Source organism: Chinchilla lanigera, unplaced genomic scaffold (genome assembly GCF_000276665.1).
Source record: "Chinchilla lanigera isolate Chin_1 unplaced genomic scaffold, ChiLan1.0 scaffold00016, whole genome shotgun sequence".
Lineage (NCBI taxonomy): Eukaryota > Metazoa > Chordata > Mammalia > Rodentia > Chinchillidae > Chinchilla > Chinchilla lanigera.
Window position 1 is genome coordinate 25,673,229 of NW_004955417.1, and position 21,253 is coordinate 25,694,481.

The following is a 21,253-nucleotide window of genomic DNA, read 5'->3' on the forward strand; positions in this document are numbered from 1 at the left end:
CACTATTTGTGTGCACTTTCTTAATTTATGGGGACTTACCTGCATATTAATTGAGAATTTATATCTGTTTTATTAAGTGTTACTGCTGCTATATAAATGTAATGGATTGATATCGTTGGAGGTAGAAAGTGGGTTACTTCTAAGCTGAGGTTATAAAACGAAGGTGGGACAGTCAGCTGCCAACTTAGGCCAAAGTCTTGAAGTTGAACAGATAACAAATTATATCTTAAAATAATGATGCACAGCAGCAAAAGACAGATGGATAAAATGTTGCAAAAGCAAAAAAAGAGATGGCCCAGGAAAGAGGGACACCTCCTGCCATCTCCCCAAATTCCCCTTAACCGGAAGAGCTGCTCGGGTTACATGAGGAACGGGTCAGCCAGAGGTATGGAAGTCGGCGAAAAGTGTATAGATAGACTGTTGCAAATCAAACCGTAAAAGCGCAATGCGTTTACTTATCAGTCAAGTTACGTGAAATATTCATCTGTGTTCTAGGTGCAATCAAATCGGCCAAATATTCCCAAGGAAAGATTTTTGAATGCTTGTAAGCACAACTACCCACCAAATACCTGATAAAGATGGACTTTGGCTCTGCCCGGAGCATGGCAGGGTGACAGTGACATCGCCCTGGTTTTGCCGGCAGAGCGTCATGGCCCCTTCTTCATTGGTAAAACACAGGCTGGGAGTCCAGATTTCTAGAGTCTCATGTCAAAATCTCTGCCACAGCCTCCCACCGGGCAGTGTGCTCTGCCTCCCTCTGCTGTGAGTCTTTTTTTGGCAGCTTTTACAGACAGGAAGGTGCTTTCTGAGCTGCGGGGAGTTTTCCAGGGTAGGGCTGCTCCATGGGCAGCCCGGGCTCCTCTACAGCCAGCTCAGATCCTAAGATTCCGCTTCAGAAGCAGTGGCCACCTTTGACTTCACTGAAACAGTACAAGGACTTAGTCACTTTTCTAGCGATTTGCTTTTACTGTATTTTATACAAGTATTGGTCTGCAATGATGGAGTTAAAACACCACCACCACCTCCTTCATCTTGTCACCCACTGCAGGTGGTCTGAAACTATTGTCTGGAAATAGAATCTCCTACGAAGGGAACTTAGGAGGTGCAGGGAACCTTCTACTGCAGGAGACCGCTTGCCACAGGTGGTTGGGCTGCTCTGAAGACCTCTGGGTAACGGTAGAGCCAGACCCGAAGTTTCATTTCTGAAAACATCAGACTGAGTTTACATCCCAGTTAACCATGAGCATCCTTCACAGGTCTGCCACGACCTGCAGTGTCTAGTTTTCGTGAGAACACGTATTTCTCTAGCTCTGCTTGGCTCAGACAAGCACAGCTCAGGCAGGAAGAACTCTGCACAGCCCGGAAGAGATTCATGCTTTACGCTTGGGGATGAATTTCAGTAGGGTGAAAAAGTTCAAGCAATTCATTCACGTGGAATAGAGGGTAAACATTAAAAGCAAGGCCTGGACCACATTCCCAGGCTTTCAATGTGGCCCCTTTACTAAGCTGTGTGGTCCTCCGTTTCCCCACCTGTAGAATGAGTGTGGTGGCACCCTGTACCTCGAAAGATGGTGATGAAAATTACATGAATGTGTTTGAATACTTAGAGTAGCATCTTCACATAGTATTTGATAACTGAGGGCCACTATTATGGACCACAGCAGTTACTTCCTAGTGACCTAAATGAGTCCTCCAAAATGGTCACACTGCTGTCAGGTATTCTGTGGGCTAACTTCGACTGGTTACAGCATGTGCTTCTCAGTAGGAGAGATGCCCTTATTTAAGGAATAGCAGCACGGGTGGTTTGCTAGACAGACAGCTGGTCCCTGGCCCCAGAAGGCTCTAGTTCAGAGGAACACCCAGAAGGAACCGCCCTAGAGCATGAACAAGTTGGGGCAGCCACCGCTGTCCATACCCAGGCTCGATGCCAGGAAGGGTAGCCCACCTGGATCCCAGCAGGGCTCTAGTTTGTCCGGGAGTTCCCTCCGGGGACCCTGTGCCCACACATCACATAGCTCTGAGCCTTTCGCTGCCACTCCTGTGAGTCCAAAGAGATCACTTAATTCTGGCTTCTTTCTTCATATTAAAGAGCAGTGCTTTTGAGAGCTTAGCGATATCTGAGCAACAGCTGCTCGGGGTTCAACTTGAGGCTTTCTAGGGCTTTCTCCCTGATTTATGGGTTCCTCCCGTCATCCAGAAGGAGACGGCACCGCCCTCGGCCTGCTGGCATTTCACCCGGCCCTTGCATGGAAAGCTTTTCCAGCTGTCCCGGTCTTGTGACTCCCCGAAGCCGCTTGGGTCTCCTCTTAGTCCTCACATTCCTCCCTCCGTGAGGCAGCTCTTTACATGGTCAAGCGGTGCGCAGCAGCTGGCGGTGAGCACGGGCAGAGTTTTGCTACTTCAGCGTGGCTTCTCAGGTCCTCAGTGTCCCCTCAGGGCACCCAGGTTGGCATCTTGAGCCATGTGGCGTGTCGCCCTCACGCCTGGGCAGTGTGCCCTGCCCCCTTCTGCCGTGAGTCTTTTTTTGGAAGCTTCCACAGACAGGGACAGTGCTTTCAGACTGCAGAAGACATCCATTTTCAGAAATTTAAAAATGTACCAGCAGAATTTTTTTAGTGTTCCTGGTAAGTATGTTTCAGCTCGGAAAACTGGGCCCCTGCCTGCGGCTCTGTTGCTCTTGGCCGGAGACCAGCCTTTCTAATTGGAGGAATGACGTGCCAGGGTCAGGTCCTCTCCCCAGGAGGAAGCCAGGGGCCTGAGTTTGCAAGAGGACATCGAGGCTACTCCCAGCAGGCAGGTGGCAGCCTGGGGCACGGGAGGAACGCCCCCAACCCATACACAGCACCTGCTGCGCATCCCGACATTAGTCTGTCTCTGAATACTTTACACAGCCCAAAAGATGCTGAGAGAAGCTACTCCTTGGGGCCTAAGAGCTTCCAACCCCAAGCGTCTGTGTTACTGATTGTACCCCAAGGGCTGGCGTGAGGAGCATGTCAGAGAGGTGCCTTTGCCTGATGCCGCTCTTTTCTTAGCACTGTCAGGAACTTCTTGCTTCTGATGATTAAAAATGTGCACCCTATGCTCAGGTCATGGGTCAGCGGAACGGGGGACTCTTACTAGGACTTTGGTTCTTGGTTTTCCTTTGCAGGTCATGGTCCCTGGGAGCCAGAACAGCATTGTTCTGAAGCCCCTTCTCGCAGCTACAGAATACAAAGTCACCGTGACGCCCATCTACTCGGATGGAGAAGGTGTCAGCGTCTCCGCCCCTGGAAGAACCTGTAAGTGCAGCCCTCTCCCTTGGAACGCGAGCTGACTCCCAAGCGGCTTGCTCCCAAGTGCAGCCTGAGAGATAGGATGTGACCTGGGGTGTTGAAAAGAGAAGCGATCTGGAAACAGAAATCTGTGCTCGAGTCCGACGCACACACGTGGGCGGTGTGGCTCTGGGCAAGTTGCTTCCCTGCCCTGGGCTTCAGATTTCTTTTCTGTAAAAACTGAGGCCTGAGAACTGCTCTTTCTCCTCCAGCGTGGGATTCATCACAAGTCCCGCTGATTCACTGAAGTGCGTTTCATGTTTGTTCATTTTGTGTCCATCTCCACCCAGACCTTGCAGTCTCTCGCTGGACGGGAGCCAGCTGCAGTGGGGTCCCCCACCCACCGCTCGCCCTCTTCTGCCAGCGTCCCAGGAGCTTTCAGAATGTAAATGAGCTCAGGTCTTGAAACTCCCACTGCTTTCCTGGTCTGCAGGATGAATTCTTGTGTCCCCCCACTCCCCGCAGACCTGGGGGCCGTGTGACCGGGGTCCTGCCGGTCGTCCTGGTTCTCACCTCCTAACAAGTCCCGCGGCCGTGGCTCCCACCCAAGCCTCCCTGGACTCGCAGGCCTCGTGCACCGATCAAGGCCTTGTTTTGGAGGAGCCTCCAGTCCCTGATGTTTGCCTGTCTGCCTCCTCCGTCCCTCCCTTTCAAACACTCCGTGCCGCGTGGCTCACGTTCTGCAGTACCGGTCTGTTTGCTGTTTGTTTTCAATCGCGGCTCGGCACTATTCACAGTCTGGCAGGCTCTTGTTCACTTCTGTCATGTCCCATCCCCGGAAAGCAAGCGTCACGAGAGCCCAGGACTGCCCTGTGCCTGGTCAGCCAGCACGCCAGGCCACAGCTGCACAGTGCGGCCCCAGGAAGCGGCCCTCAGTGGGTTGTTCAAGACGACTTGGCCGTGATCACCGAAAGGAGAGGGCGCGTGCAAACCCTGGGATAGAGCTCCTGAAGTCTTAGTCGTTTTCATTCCTCTCAAGGTTGTCTACATTAGCATAAAGCCCACTTTAAAACTTAACAGCATTGAACTCTGGCCTTTTCATGACGTCTCAATTGCTCGGGGCAGGAAATCGGCCAGTGCTTGCTGGGAAATTTTGTCCCATGGATTGGTTAGCGTGGCCCAGTGGTCTCCCCTGGCGGCTGGGTTGCCCACATGCATGGTGACGGCTGGCCTCAGCTGAGTCTGTAAACCTCCAAGCCTCCGCATGGGGCTTTCCAGTCAGGTGGTCGGTTCTCTCCCACTGACTCAGGACTCTGACAGCAAGAGGCAGAAGGCGGGAACGGCTCGGAGGCTCTAGGGTTCCGCCTGGGATGAGCCGTGTTGCTTCTGCGGTCCTCTGTTGGTCAAGACAGCCGTCGAAGCCACCCAGATTCAAAGAGCGAGTCACGGCCTCCACTTGTCAATGGAAGAAGGGTCCGAAATATCCGTGACCACGTTGAATCCATCATAATTGCCAGTAGTTACAGGGCCTCAGGTGCAGAAGGGTGTCAGAGGTTGCTTCAGAACCTGGGCGCCCCGGAGCGGGTTTCTCAGTGAGGTCTTCACAAGTGATTAAGATCCTGCAGCCCAGAGTCCCGACTGCTGCTGCGCAAATCGGCATGAGCTCCTCCTCACGGCGCAGTTCTGGGATCTGCCCCTTCTCCCGGTACTAGCTGTGCGTCCTCTGCCCGGACTCCGGCCAAGCCTGCACCCTTGCTAAGGAGCACCCAGAGTCTCGGGAACCCTCAGAGTCGCTGTAGTGATTCTCTGGAGTCCGTGTGCAAAAGGAAGAACAGAGCCACTGGGGGGTTTCTGCGTATCATTGCACCTCTACCCGGATCCTGGCGTCGGGACTTGATCTCGTTCAGCGTAGGCACTGGATGCATCGTGTGCACCAAGGGGCCATTGTACTCGGCATCAGGATTTCATCCGTGTGTTGGGCTTTCTGCCATATTTTAGTATTTTGCTACTACGTAAACTTTTTAAAACCTGCAAACAACCACTAAAGGAGATAAATGCACCAGTGTCTATCTAACACCAAGACTATTACCGTGGAGGTGTTACTTACATCTCATTAGTGAAGTGCCATTATGTACAGCAGTCTCCGTTCAGTAAGATTATCTCAGCGGCAGTGGATGGTCTACTTATCTTTTTTTTTTTCTCTGGTACCGAGAACTGAACTCACGACTTTGCGCTTGCCAGGCAGGCGCTTTTGCCGCTGAGCTAAATCCCCAGCCCGGTCTACTTATCTTAAAAGTGGCCAGCACAAGTAATTCTCTATCAATAAAATATTATGATAATAGTGTCTGTCAGCATGCATAACAGTTTGCCAAGGACCTCCATGGGTCTTCAATGTTTTTACTTCAAAAACTGATGAAGAATGATACAAAGTTTCAAACACTATATTTGTACCATAGGAAGATGAAAAGCAAAAACCCGTCAGACTCTTACCTCCAAGAATAACCATGAATACTGTGTGAACAGCACCTTCAATTTTGTGGGATATGTGCTCTTTGATGCATGTGGAACAGAGCTTCATGTAGACAGAAATTAGTAATGAACACTATCCACTTCCACTGTTTACTTAAACTTCCTTGAAAAAAATCCTGGGAGTGGTGGCAGAAGCCTGTAATCTCAACACTTGGGAGGCTGAGGCAGGAGAATGCTAAGTTTGAGGCCAACCTGAACTACATAGTGAGGCTCTGTCTCAAAAAAAAAAAAAAAAAAAAGAAAAAAGAAAAGAAAAGAAAAAGAACCAGTGTGACACTGAATAAACTTCTGAACTTTAGATAAAACCACTCCATCACAAGAACAATTTTCCCTGTACTTAATATTTTAAAAAGCAGACAAAAGATTTCTCACTGTGTGTTCTGGTATAATTTCACCTGTAGGTATTTTTAACCCTGTGAGAAGATGTCTTAAATTCTGTTGACAGTTTGGCAGCCCGTAAAGAGGGAAACTATCCTGAATCCTTATTGTTTCCTTTCTTTCCCGTCCAGCACCATCCTCGGCGCCCCAAAATTTAAGGGTCTCGGAAGAATGGTATAACCGGCTTCGCATCTCCTGGGATCCCCCACCTGGGCCTGTAAAGGGCTACAGGATTGTCTACAAGCCTGTCAGCGGTATGTAGTTCTCAGGTCCACAAGGCCTTTTAGGAGAAACGGTTTTGTTTGAACTTTTTGTACCTTTTAAAAGACATAGCAAGTGTCTCTCATCTGTTTGGAAAAATAGTTTTTATTGTGGTCAGCATTGGGGCAGGTAGATATTATCAGAATGAGGGCCATGTAACCTCACAGAACAGTATGGGGAGCTCCTGATGAGCAGAGGACGCTGTCTATTCCACATCCACCAGACCTGGCCACACTCTGGACAGGGAGGCAGCCCAAGACAACCAGACTCTACAGGGACAGCGGGTTCTGTGGCTCAGTGGCTATGTAGCTTGTAAACATTTGGAACCTCAGGTTTCAAGTTCTTCTTAGATTTGTTGGAAAAAGGCTATTGCGCCACTCCTTGGTCTGGTCACTTTGGAAGGGATGCTGGGAGATGAACTCATCAAAGTGGCAAAATGCTTTCATGCCAGCCGCTGAGCCACCTCAGCCACCTCCCTGCCTTCCTCTGCTGTGGCCAATCTGGACCCAGGGATGAGGCACTGAGACCCTGCAGGCCCACCTCTCACATCTTGAAGGTGTGTGAGTGGCTGTACCCCAGGTGCATGGGCTGGCAGGAGGAGACCCTGCACTCTGGCACCCACTACAACATCATCGTAGCGTTCGTATGAAGTGGATAGTAGGACACCCCTTTTGAGTTTCATGACCTGGGCCCTCAGAACTCTGGTTGCTTCTCTGAGCATTTTTCCAAACTTGGCAGGAGGAACTTTAAAACATTCTTTGGGCATTAAAAAAAAACAGTTTTCTGTCCTCAATAAACGACATCAGTTTCAGTCTGTCACTGGAGAGGCTGCTCTTAGCCGTCTCAATTTTCAGCCTTTTCTGTTGTGTCAATTAGCCAGGTGCTAATGTCATCAGATTCAGACAAGTAAAATTACCCACTGGCGATCTCTCCAGACAGACAGCGTCATGAACCATGAAACTCACACAGCAAATAGGCTCTGCATGGACTGGCCCACTGTAGATTAATTGATGGGGGCCCACTGCTAATTGCTCTCCCTTTAGGCCTGAAGTCCATATCAGTTTGCAAGACATCCCTTCCCAGTTTGTTCTCTGGGTCCCTTTACAGGTATGATTAGGTTTTCTAAGTAGCTTTGTTTGAAGTGGGTGCTTCTCACTGGGAGCAGTTTGCCCTCCAGTGGAGACCTTTTGGTTGTCACCGGCTCGGGGAGCCGAGTCCTGCGGTTGGAAGCGAGCAGGTGCCACTGACCATCCCACAACTCCCTGTCTTTTCCTGCCCATAATAAAGCGTTATCCAGTTCAAAACGAGAATCATGCTGAGGCCGAGAAATCCTGTGGTAGGTCCAGTGTAGAACTACACATGGTCAGTTGTATTGCGTTGGGGGCATGGGACTCCAGCTACTGAGATAGCACACACGGGGTACGTCCGTACATTGGTGGAAGCGGGCTTTGGGGAAAGAGGTGGACAGTGAGGGACCTGTCACTAACTCACAGCTCTTAAAGAATGGGTCCACATGGGAAGAGGCAGCAGGTAAACACATCTGTGTAGGACTTGGCGAGGAAGGTTTTTAATACATAATCAAAGACCTTGCCTGAAACAGAATTGAAACAGAGCTGGAGATGTAAATGCTGAAAGCCAGTTGATCAAGAACTTGGGGATAGAAGCATCATGTCTCTCACATTAAAAATCCTGAAAGGGGTGGATAGAACTATCGTGTTCACTGGCATGCTGGTTGCCCTGTGGCTAGGAAGGGCTGTATGTCCAGGAAAAAGTGTGCTGCTCCTGCCGCACGCACACCTTGTGGGCCTGAGTTGGATGTCTGCGTAGGAGCATTTGAGAACAATTCCTCCCAGTAGCTGAATGTCTGTCACAGCAAGTAGCTCACAGTATGGCAGGCAGTGGGCTCTGAGGCGGGCCTGCTTCTCTGAATAAGCACCAGGGCAAAAACCGTACTGTGGAAAAGGACTCGGTCCCTGAAGTTACCCTCCAGCGTGGTACCATCACGGGCTGGAGATCTCAGTGAGACCAGGCTCCTGCCTCAGCCCTGGGCTCTGCTTGCTGGGGCGTCCTGGCAACTGATGGAGTACCATGTGCTCCTACATCCTTGCATCTCCCGTGTTCTGCTGTGACCGAGTTGTGCACCCTTTCTCCTTCAGTTCCAGGGCCAACCCTGGAGACGTTTGTGGGTGCTGACATCAACACCATTCTCATCACGAACCTCCTCAGCGGGATGGACTACAGCGTGAAGATCTTCGCCTCCCAGGCTGCAGGCTTCAGCGACTCCCTAACGGGCATGGTGAAAACACGTAAGTGCTTTCCCGCCTCGGTCCACGTGTGCCCTGGCCTCTTGGCTTTCCCTGTGACTTGTAACTCAAGCCTGCTTCAGCGTTGCCTGGCGTTTCTTTTTCTGGATGGTGTTTTGTGGAAAGAAAGGTGTGCTCGTTCCTCGGGGGACTTGAGAGTCCTAGTTGGCAGGTGGGGTGTCAGCGCCTGGCTTTCCAATAGGCCTGATGCCCGCAGATAGAATTTCCTTCTGGAAAATCTTGGTTGGCATTTTTCAAATTAGGTGAAATTTTCCAAACAGCCGATAGCCTGACACAATTAATGCCAGTCCACTGGGCCAAGGAGACAGCTTGCCTTTTTCAGAGCCATCGTTACCCTCTGCCACACGCACGCACACACATGCACACACGCACATGCACGCATCATTTGTTAAAGTGCATGCCACATCGCGCTAAGAACTTCCTTCTCTACTCTTTTATGGGATTTCACGCTGTCTGGGCAGCATCTGGGATGTCTCATTGGCATTCAGGGCTTTCAGACGCCCATGAAATTATGCAGTGTTTCCAAATCCCAGCTTGTATGTTCCATATTCCTGGAGATTGTTCTACCTCCACACCATCTGTTTAATATATTTCTTCAGATGGGCTTTCTATGAAACACCGTCCAGAAGGAGCGATGTGGAGGAAAAGAGAAGCCAGGCACACATTAAATCTAAATACTTTGGAAATCCCATGTAATTACCCTGCACAGAAAATCAGCGTTTTTATTACACAACGAAGATAACACGAATGATCAAAATAAAAATTGCTCCGCTGAGTGCTAATTGAAACAACCCTGAGTGTTACCAAGAGCAAGCGCCCCGCGGGAGGGAGACGGTCAGGGCACGGTCAGGAGAATAAGTCGTAAGGACGCTGCTTGCTGGCCAACCTTCCTCCACCCTGAAATGAAGATAATAACCTCCTTGAGGCTTGATTGTGAGGACTGAGGAGGCAGTGTCTGTCAACTGCCGACCCTATGGCGAGCCCTCGATGAGTAGCTGCTATTATTATTGTAACAGTTGTGCTTCATGTCCTCCGCATGTGTCTCACCCTCATTCCCAGTGAAATCCCTAATCTGATAAACAAGAGCAAGACAAGCAAGGCAAGAACAGGGGCTCTACTAAACCAGACCCTCAGCTACCCTGGGCTTCACAGGGGCCCAGCCCAGTCACAAAGGAGTCTTCTGAGATCTCTTCTGTGGAGTCTCTTGAGGTCTTCATTAAAGGCTGGCTACTGAGCACATTCAGTCTCAGGAGAAACGGTCTGTGTGTCAGCTCTGGGAAGACTCTGGCCTGCGTCTGGTCTTATACTGGGTGTTGAAGTGCCCCTGTTTTAGGCACAACATCTAAGCTTTTCTCTCTGCTGTGCGCTTACTATCCCACAGGTCCTCCTGAGCCAGCGTGCTTCCTCTGTCCCTCTCCGCTCTCCTGCTGTAGTTCGGCTTTCCTTTCCTGTCTGGATTGCTTGATGTGTCAGTGCCCCTTCGTCTGTCTCCGGGACATCCTTTCCCTACAGAATCTCTCCCTACTCTTGCTCGTCTCTCCTCTCCTCCCTCTGCCTCCCTCTTTTTCTCCCCGTCCCCTTAGTATGTTGAGGATTCCAAACCTACTGTAAAAGACTGAGAGTTTTCCATTGTTTTATAATCATGTCCTTAATGTAAAACTTACATGAGCTGATTGCTCATCATCCCCTTCCCAGGCAAAATAAAACCTCATATAATGAAAAGGAAGTTAATCTAATTTCTAAAAGCTTAGTGATAGAAACATGATTAATTTCCCTTTGTTGTGCAAAGAAAGTAGTTTAATTGGCTTTTGAAAAAAATCTTCCCTTTCTATTCTAGTGGAAAGGCATAATATAAAGATATAAATTATAATTAGATAGGAATGTTTTCCCATCTTGCAAAAATAATTAAAAGGTAATTTTATTATATGAATTAACTAAAAGAGAAGGAGAAGTAAGATCAATTATATGAATGAAGCCAGGTATCATTAGGGAGAGTAAATATGAATTTTTGGCTTTTTCCCACTTGGATCTAAAGGGGAAACACCAGATATTTGTTGTTTTTTTGTTTGTTTGTTTTTCCGGTACCGGGAATTGAACTCACGATCTTGTGCTTGCCAGGCAGGCACTGTGCTGCTGAGCTACATTCCCAGCCCGGAAACACCAGATGTTACTCCTCTGTCCTAGAGAAACAACACTTTTATATGAAAACGATTATTTGGGGAAGCAATAAAAACATTTTTTTCCCTAGCACACAGAGGAGTAATCATCTGGTATGTTATATCTGCATATTCTATCATTTTAATTTTTTCAAAACATGTTCTCATTTAATAGAATAGAAAGGGAAGACTGGCACCCACCCTACCTCTCCCCACTCCTGTGAGGTAGACTTTGTTAGCATCTGAAGTGAATGAGATCACAATGGAATACTATGCAGCCCCCAAAATGACAAAATGTTATCATATGTGGCAGTGTGAGTGGTGTGGAAGACATTAGATTGCAACAGAAAACAGAAATGCTGAAATGACACCCAGGATTTGGAGCCACATTTATTTTATGTTGAGAGGCACTGACAGGGAATCAAGTGTCCCTCAAAATGTCAGGCTCCAAAGGCTCAGGGAGGGAGGTTTTTATGGGGCTTTAAAGGGGAAGTACAGAGGTAGAGTATCTGGCTGTCTTTGATTAGTTCCTACAGTATGCAACGTAGTGACCAGCTATGTGTCACAGTGACCAACTGTTTCTAGGAAACAGAAACAACGAGAACTGTGACAGGAACTGTCACCTGGGTAACTGAAGTATTCTGACTCAGAGGGGGTGTTTTCTGCTACATTTCACCCCGCTTTTAGTTTCCTCTCTTCTAGTTTGCTGCACACGTTGCATGTGATCTTCTGAGACAAGGCCCAACTAGAAGCAGTAACATTAGGCCTGTCAGTGGTCCTAGCATGGACTCTAGACAAGGTCCCCCAGATTGGAAAGTTTTCCCTTATTATCGGGTCTCTCCCTAAATTGCTTTTAGGAAGAGACATGATTTAATCAAGGACTGGGGTAAGCAGCCTGAAAAGGCACAAAAATCAAGGGCAACAGCAATCCTGTGAACCATGTCCGCAGGCTTCAGCATGTGTGCACTGGTCAGTATCCAGAGAGACCAGAGCAGGACTTTGAGTGCATCATCTCTTCAGTGAACTTTAGAGGAGCTGTCTGGTCCAGGTAAACTCTCCACAACTCTGGAATGGGGGATCTGAGGCTGGATTTCTGAAACTTTAAGAGGTAGTTAATATGCACCTGAGTTATATGTGTGTGAGGAATGTCTATAGGTATAGCTGGTCTTTTACCTAAACCTTTACAGAGCTGGTTACAAGCTGTTTCAGCAGGGTTATGTTTTATTTTCTCAACTTTTTAGAGCTTATGGCCTGTATGTTGTATGTAGTTTTTATTTAATTATCTCTGCTACAAATGCAGACCCATTGTCTCTGCCAATGGTCAAGGGTAGGCCATATCTAGGGATAATTTCTCACAGCAGGACCCTACAAACTTTCATTGCCCTCTCAGCTCGGGTAGGGAATGCCTGAGGCCAGCCTGAGTAGGTACAGACAAGCATTAAGTCTATCTGTATATCTGGGTGGAGGTCAGGACCAGTGATACAGATACCAAAACCTGAGCTGGCTGCAGGGGTAAAGGTGCCAGTGTTTCAGCCTGAGCTTATAGAATATACAGTGGGGGCAGGTCTGGCTCTGATTAAGATGGATCTTCTGGGAGTACTGGGTAAAGTTTTTCTGGTTGGGACTGATGTTTCAGTCAATCAGATCCCTGGAGGGGGCCTCTGGACCAGATTATTTTGAGTGCAGTTTTCCAAAATAGCTTTGTCCAAAGTGACCATAGTATATCTAGCCTGTCAGATTTCATTGCTAACAGAGCTACTTCCACCTATAAACAGGGTGTACTCAGCATCTGTCAGGAGGTTCATATTTTAAAGTCTGACCAGCTCAAGAACAGTTCATCAGTCAGTGCCAGGCAGTCATGGTCTGTTGGGCCCCACTCTGTGGGCAGGTACATGGTAGGAGCGAGTGGTTTTATTGATATAAGAGTTAGGTGAGGAGTTTTGCATAAGAGTCCTTGGTACTGGGTGAGAACCAGACAGCATGTGGCACCTGGACTGTTAAGTCTCGGCCTAAGGTGAGCTCGTCAGCTCTCTTGATGAGAAGGATAGTGGCTGTTAGAACACAGAGGCAAAGGGGATAGGCAGCCCTTAGCAACCGGATCCAAGTATTTGCCCAGGGAAGTCACTGGGCACTCCCAGGGGCTGACAGTATTTCTGAACTCAAGGATCCAGATTTTATAGAAGCCAGCAGCTCCAAGAAATTTGCAGAGTTTCTTTCTTGTAACCAGTTTCTGCCAGGTATTGTTGCAGAGCTTTTGTGCCTTTCCAGCAGGCAGCTTAGGTGTCATTAATCAGGAGTGCAGTGATATCAGTGCTGGGAAACTAGACAGGTCAGCCATGAGGGTTTCTCCAAAGAGGATAAACAAGTTTTTGAACCTTTGGGAGATTGAGTCCAGGTCAGTTAACCTTTGAGTTCAGAACTGGGGTCTCTTCATTTAAAGGCGAAGAGGGGCTGGCTGACAAAAGCCAACTGAAGGCAGAAGAAGGCATTTTTTAGGTCCAGGCAGGTGAACCAGCAGGCTGGGGGTAGCAGACTGAGGCAGCATATGTAGAGGGTAATCATGGAGGCATTCACAGCTCAGCAATCCTGAACTGGCTTTACAGGCAGGAGAGGTATAGTTTAGCAGCTTAAAGTCTATAATTGCTTTCTTTCTCAGGGGACTCTGATGGCAAGCAGGAGGGGACAGAGAAACAGGCCATCTCAGAGTGGCCAAGTCTGTTGTCAGAGCTTCCCTGGAAATAGTGGGGAATTCCCAAACCCTTATGGTAATTGAGTCCAAGTGAGCTGGCCTTTTTATCTTGTCTCTGGGTCTTCCAGGTCGAAGGTACAGCCCACAAGCAGAAGATGGCATCTTTTAAATCTAGACATGTAAACCAGGGGCATCTGGGGGTTGTTTTTACCAGGAGGAGAGGAGTGTTCCGAGGTGATTAACAGTCTAGCAGGGTTTCAGACTGCTTTAGGTGGCTGAGGTGTGGCTGGATGTCTGTGAGCTTCCTGTGACACAGGATATTGTCAATGGGGGTCACAGAGTTCAGTCACCATGGGAGCATGTTGGTGGCCAGGCCCAGAGGTGAGTTTTTGGCTCATACCTCTGGGAGGAGATTTTTCAAAATTTCAGGATTGTGGTTATCTGTCTCAGGTTGATGCAGGCCTCATCTTCCTCTCAGGGAACAGTCAGAGTTGAAAGTACAGCGTTAAATGAGAGGGAGGCTGACTGGCTTGGTGCAAAGGAGACAATCACTTCTAACTTGAAGAGGAGGTCTCATCCCAGAAGCGGTGTGGGGAGATGTCTTCCCGGGGTGCAAATTTGCGTATGGCAGAAGGGGTGAGAGGCAAGAGTGCCAGTTGCCCTGGTGATGGCAACTTTCTTCTGACAGAGGGGACTTTTGAAGGCAGAGAATTGTGCTCCATCGTCTACTAGGAAGAAGGGGAGCCTGCTCTGACCTAATCTGCACCCATCAGACCAACGGAAGGGTTGTCATCTGATCCAGCTTAAAGTTTTTCAGAATTCTTACTTTTTAGTCTGAATAGGCATTTGCTTATTAGTTTCCATTGCCCATATAACTCACATGTTGATCTTTGGCCAGAGGGTATGGTCATCTACTAGACCAGATTTTCTTTTGGCTTTCAGGTGTTTTTTGTGCAATGAAGGCTGTAGATATGGGCCTTTTGCCTGCCCCTCTTTGATGTCTTTGAGGAGTGCTTGACTGGGTTGCTTTGTTTAAAACCATGGCAACCCATTTGTCAGGCTGACAGACAATTTTTCCTTAGTCAAAATGTGGAACTCAGAAGGAATTACTGACAGTCATCTTGGACGGGTGTTAGATGACAGCATCTGACCAGGATAGGCGTGCCTGGGGGGCCTCTGTAGCCTCATGCAAGTGACGGCCCACTGGAACCAGTTCAGTTGTCTTGAAGTAGCTGAGCTGAGAGCAGGGAGTGAAGCTATAGGTGTTGGCAGCAGCTGTGGTGGCCAACGAGGGTGCCGGGGTGGAATTCTCAGGAAGAATGGGTGTCGTTTTTTCCTTTTTTTTCTTTGAGTGGTATGGTTTTATTTTTAAGTCCATAAAAGCCCTTTTTCCAAAAGTCCAAAAGTCCCTTGATACAAAGGCTGATGAGCTCACCTTAGGCTGGAGGCCTAAGTCAGGAACTGTGGGTTTTTATTAGTTCCTATCTCTGACTTCCTGTGTATGTGTTCTGTACCCTTGAATGATGGTGCTACAGACAAAGGGTGGGTGCCTCTCAGAGACAGACCACTCAGATGCCTGCCTGGCTGCCCCTCATGGGGACACAGGCACAACTTAGCTAAGGAGGGTGCCAAGCCTCTGTGTGCCATATACTGATCACCATGGAACCACAGGTGAGGGCCCAGTCAGCCACCACGACCCGTGCTTCCCTGTCCGGGTGCACAGACAGAGCAGCCTGTTGCTTATGTTGCCCATTCCACTCGCTCACACATTCATTCAGCAGCACTCAGGTTAAACATTCCAACCCCCTTCCCTCAAGGGTGGTCTTAACTAGCAATAGGTGATCAATCGCTTCTTCTGCTCAAGCTGAGCAGGACTGACAGACAAACTGGGGTGCCCCTGGGGGTCTTACTGGAATCAGGCAGGCAGGCAGGCAGGCAGACAGACAGACTGAGTCCTCCTCCCTTTGGGGTCCAATGTGTGCCGCTCAAGCAGGGAGCCAAGAATCCTCTTCCAGACCTCTGAGGGAACTCAAAAAATCTCAAGAGCGCACCTTCCCATCAGGACCTGGAGAGGTCTTTGCCCTGTCCACGAAGGCCATGACTGGTGACCAAAGAGGTCAGCATGGTTGGTCTTCCCGGCCAACACACCAGATGCAACAGCAAGCAGAAATACCGAAATGGCACCCAGGATTTGGCAGATATATTTTATGTCTATAGGAACTGACAGGGAATCAATTGTCCCTCAAAATGTCAGACCCCAAAGGTTCAGGAAGGGAGGTTTTTATGGTCTGTAAAGGGGAAGTGCAGAGGTAGAGTAGAGTACTTAGCTGTCTGTGATTGGTTCCTACAATATGCATTGTAGTGACGAGCCACACATCACAGTGACCGGCTGTTTCTAAGAAACAGAGGCAACCGGAACTGGAACAGGAACGGTCACCTGGGCAACCGGAGTACATGGCTGGGGGTGCATTTTCTGCTGCAATGTTAAGTGAAATTAGTCAGGCATAGGACAACAAGTGCCACATAGTCTTAGTTGAATTTTGAAAGCCAGTCCTTGTGAATCTGCCTGTTTGTGTCTCACTTCCATTCTGCCTACTTTGTCCTTCCCTTTGCATCACGCATTTCATTGGTTGATAAATATGCACTGTCACCACTTTTTATTATAAAAGTAGTATACGTTCATAACTGACTGTATAGAAACATACTTAAACAAGGGGAAAGATAAAACCTACTCAGCACTTCATCACCCATTGCATCTGGTCTTTTTCCTGTGCATATATCTTTCCTTGTCTGTACTGTTCTTCTGCTATTTTGTAAATGGTTGTCTGTCTGTTAATGTTTTCCTCCTTTTATTTTTAAAATAAATAAATAAATAAATAAATAATGTACATGTAAAAAAATAAATCCAGACAGATGACTTCATACATACTGTTTTGCAAACTATTACCTCAAGTCATCCTTGTGAGTTGGTGGATTTCCCACTCTGAGTACAAAGATGTGAATGTTGATGTGACCATAAATTATTCTCAGGCTTAGGGACTTTTGTGGCTTTGTCTATGGTGTGACACAAGTATGCGTCTCTCTCGTTGCAGTGTTCTTGGGTGTGACCAATCTCCAAGCGCATCAGGTTGAAATGACCAGCTTGTGTGCTCGGTGGCAGGTGCATCGCCATGCCACAGCCTACAGGATCGTTGTGGAATCTGTCCAGGGTAAGCACGTCGCCTGCATTTTTGTCAAGCACTATGTGCTTGGTGCTTTCCAGTCTCAAAGGAGGACGCCCAGGCACCGGTAGACCAGAGCCCTCTTACTGAGTCAGACGGGTGAGGCGCAATGACTCAACCTCTCCAGAGCTCTGCTTTCTAGTCTGATAGTGGCTAAAACTATAGGGCAGACTTTTTTTTTTTTTTTTTGGTTTTTCTCCAGTACCGGGAACCGAACTCATGACCTTGCGCTTGCCAGGCAGGCGCTTTTGCCACTGAGCTAAATCCCCAGCCCCAGGGCAGACTTTTAGGGTTGTATGAGGATTAGGCTGAAATCATCCGTATAAAGGAGTCACATAGCCAGGACTGAAACATGAATGCCGTATGGCGCTGACGTTTGGTATTCACTCCGTGTGAGTTGAATGCTTTTCTCAGTGGTTCATGCTCTGTTGGGTGAGGCGTGAATAACAAACTCCTTCTAGAGAAGCGTTGTGCGTCCACGTTATTGTGACACAGGTCTTCAGTGTTACAGCCTCAAGTACAGCCATTCAGATCTCTCCTCACTATCAAAAATATCAAAAACAACAAAAATCTGATTTCCCCCAAATGACTAAGGCCTAATAATCTTCTCATCACAGTATGACCGCGGACAGTATTCAAAAACTGAAATAAAGTAAGGAAAGGTACTTTAAGGCCATTTGTACACACAGGGAAAGAGATACACTTGTTGCTGGGTGGGGGTCACAGGAGACAGTGCAGAATCTCAAATGCAAGATTATTTTTATGTTCAAACGTGACAGCAAAGTTGTTAAAAATGTAGCCTGTTTTTTCCTGACAAATGATTTTGATTTTCCTACTAAAAAGAAAAAAAGCGGGAGTTACGTTGTTGAGGTCTAGATGGGGCTGTTTACTAATCCATACCTTTGTCTATACCTATATTTAAAATCCATAAGTCTCATGTTTTATGCAATCCAGAAAGTGGAAAGCACGATTTAGGAGATCTTTGGGATGTATGGCCCTATAGAATATGATCTGAAGCAGGAGGAGCATTCTAGAATCTCTGCCAGACCTGCCGAGATCTTGTCTCCTGTGTCCATCTACTTGAGTGATGTCACTTCCTTGGTCCTGGGATGATAAAACCATCTCATAAGTTGGACCCATGAGGATGGTTTACTATGAAACACATAGTAAGGAAAAGAAACACGGGACATAATATGTGAATATTGTGGTTGTGTTAAACTTGATTAATGGCAAGCTTAATCAGAATTAGATGAAAGACACATTAAATGAAAGATTCATGAAACAACTACCAAATTTTGAATTATATTTTATATATTAAATTACACTTTAATATAGAAGGGTTAACATTTACTACTATTTGCTAGGTTTTTAAAAATACTAAGTATAATAATTACTCTCTGATGCTATCCCACGATATTTGCATCCATTTATATCTTTTAAGAAATTGAAAGGGGGCTGGGGATATAGCTCAGTGACCCAGTGCCTGCCTGGCAAGTGTGAGGTCATGAGTTTGATTGCCAGTACCAAAAAAACAAAACAAAACAAAACAAAACAAAAAAACCAACAAAAACAGAAAAAATTGAAATGAAGGAAGCAAGCTCCTGTGGATATTCGCTGTCTTTCATAAAAATCGTAACTGTAGAGATTGGCAAAAGTATGTATCACAAGTAGCTTTGCCAATGGAATTAGTACGATCCGTAAGTACTATTCATTCAGCAATTTGACAGTGGTGTTTATCAGAGGACATGATTAATGGGTCTGGTAACATTGATCTAATAGTCTGAAACCACAATAAGTCCTTTCTAAAGCCAAGAGCTTTGCTGGCCCCAAAATGAGGTCGTATATTGTTGCAGTCACTTCCCCATCACTAAGCCACAATGCCAGCACCCACACCTCGAGGAGCACAGGTTTACGTGGCTCACAGCTTCCAGTGGGGTCAGCCCAAGGTCAGCTGGCTCCTCAGCCGAAATGCATGGTGGGAGGGCGTGGAAGAGGAGAGCTGCACAACCACGGCAGCCAGGACGCAGAGAGACAAGGGAGGAGCAGGGACAAGAACGCCCTGTTCTAGGTCACGTCCCAGCGGCCACCTCCAAGCAGGCTCCACCTCCTCGCGGCACATTCATCCCTGAGCGCATCCATGGATGAACTCACTGGTGAGTGGGGCACCCCACGATCCAATCGCCATCCACTCACGTGAGATTGGGGGCACCGTTTCAGATCTACGTGGAATGTACACACACACACACACACACACACACACACACACACAGGTCACTGTAGCCAGGATGTAGCCTTCTAGTTAAGTTAGCTTGTACTCTGCATTTTGGTAAGCTCCCAGAAACCTTTCAGCTGAGCCCGTGTAGTCTCAATTAAATAAGAATATACAACAGTATTGTTTGATTTACTTCTTGCCAACGTGTCTAGCTGAGGGATTTGCGCCCACAGGTCCCACAGCCTGGAGTTCTGACTCTGATGCCCTCCAGGGCTGCGCATGCTCCTGCAAACACGGAGACGTTGCTGTCCTCCCCACCCGGCAGAGGGGACACCAGGGAGCAGCCAGGCACAGCTTTTCAGTGTGCTGGATAAAGGCCTTTGCCAGGCCAGTGTTTCTGGACACCTCAGTGAAGTTCCTGCGGTTTCAGGGGTGGCACTGGCCCCTCCCTGTCTGTTCCCCCGGGCCTCACCATGTGCTCAGACATCTCAGGCTGCTGGGTTGCTTTCTCCTCTGGGTCTCTGTTTCTCTAATGTCACTTCATGTGCAGTTGCTAAGGGAACTGATTACCTGCACATTTCCGAGGCTTTTGTGAATAAACTGTCCAGGCTGTGTCATTCGAATTTGTTTATTACATCTGTAGAAAACTAGACCAAGGGAATTTAAGCAAAGCGTCGGTTTATTGGCTCACAACTGAGAAGCCTCAAAGATTAGCCTTCAGGCTCAGCTGGATCTAGGAGTTCCAGTAAGGCTGAGGTAGGTCTGGCTCCATCCTCAGCTGGACCCCAGTCAGGCCCAGAATGGTGCCTCTTCTCCCCACTTTCCAACTTCCAGCCATGGCAAACAGAGAACTTTTCTTCCTCTTGTTCCCAGCAGAAGGCCAGGTAGTGACTCATGTTGGCCCAGTTTGGGTCACATGCCCCTAAATCTGTCACTGAGTTTGCAGGCATGAAGTAAGCTGCTGGTTAGACCTGGCTGCTTCCCGCTGGGCCGGCGGCCGTGGTGAGCAGAGGGGGTGGTGCGCTCTCCTCTCCAAATCATAGCAACCCAGAGTGAGGAGGACGAGGGACTGGGGGTGGGGCCGGCCAGAGCAGCAGATGTCTCCCACTTGTCTGGACATTACGATGCTTTTATGGCAGAGAGGAAAAAGAAAAAGATTACCAGAAGACAAGGTCCTCTTGGGAGAGACAGGAGTCAGATCTGCCAGGGCCCTTCTCACCAGGTTCTGTGATGGGCTGTTGGTTAATTCTAGGGTGGACCAAGGCGAGAGACTTGTGGTGGTCGCGGTAACTCGGATGGCGGGGGGGGTCACTGGTTAGTCCCAGGAGAGCTCTGGGTTTCTGCCCTTCTTCTGTCATCACTAGGTTTGCCTTCAAGTCCACGTACTTCTGAGCCACAAGAGCCCCGATGCGTGTCCCCTCTAAGCCCCATAGCTCGGTGAACTTCTCTTTGTCTCCTGCATAGAGAATTCGGGGGATATTCCAAGCATACCTCTGTTCAGGTGTTGAAATGTCATTTTGCAATAGTAGCTGTTAACCAAGACAGACAACTGCAGCGTAGTGTAGAGCCGACCATAGCAAGGAGCAGAAAAAAGATTACGAAACCTGTTCTCAAAATTAAATTTCTGAAGTAGTGACCCTATGACTGGGATTTAGCATATTGGTGAGACCTGGGGAGTAGAAGTATATCATGAAATTCAGGCCGACTCATTACCTGGACCCTGAATACCTTTGCTCCTAGCTCGTGGGAACTATCACAGCACATTTTAGGGTGGTGGGCTGGTGGCATCACCCACGTGATCATAATCCAGAGAATGTAATTTAGCTTGGCTTCCTAGAATAGAAATGAATGCACAAGTGAAGACAGAAGTTTTTCCCTTGTTCCAAAAAATAATTTTCTCTTCTTGGCATAAAAGGTTGCAGAAATTAGTCATCGTTTGATCAGTTTAAGTTTTGTTTTCTTTAAGGCAAAGCCATTGGACTTGACTGTCACATGCCAAAAGCAACACGGTACACCCCCGTCCTGTAACCCCTCTTTGTTAGTATTGGGAATCAAACCAATACCATCTGCCATTAATTTTTCAGGGCCTCTTCCCGTTTTCCAATGGCTGTAGACTTAGTAAGTTTAAAAGTAAGATCCATTAATACTCTGTCTTCAAGGGTCTTTCTTCAAACTAGATGGGTCACCACAAGAACCAGGAAGTGGCAGAGAAGTGCATTTCCAGAATGGAGT

The 21,253-nt window shown here is 47.9% G+C and overlaps 1 protein-coding gene across 3 annotated transcripts in view; it reads left to right on the forward strand.

Annotated features, from left to right (window-relative positions):
- Col14a1 (collagen, type XIV, alpha 1) overlaps positions 1-21,253 on the forward strand; it is a 194,521-nt gene that overhangs the window by 93,682 nt on the left and 79,586 nt on the right. For all 3 annotated transcript variants that reach the window (XM_013512820.1, XM_013512819.1, XM_005381916.2), the window contains exons 20-23: positions 3,149-3,278; positions 6,290-6,412; positions 8,576-8,725; positions 16,681-16,797. In XM_013512820.1, the coding sequence (XP_013368274.1) occupies positions 3,149-3,278; positions 6,290-6,412; positions 8,576-8,725; positions 16,681-16,797 (520 nt within the window). The remainder of the gene's footprint in view (positions 1-3,148; positions 3,279-6,289; positions 6,413-8,575; positions 8,726-16,680; positions 16,798-21,253) is intronic.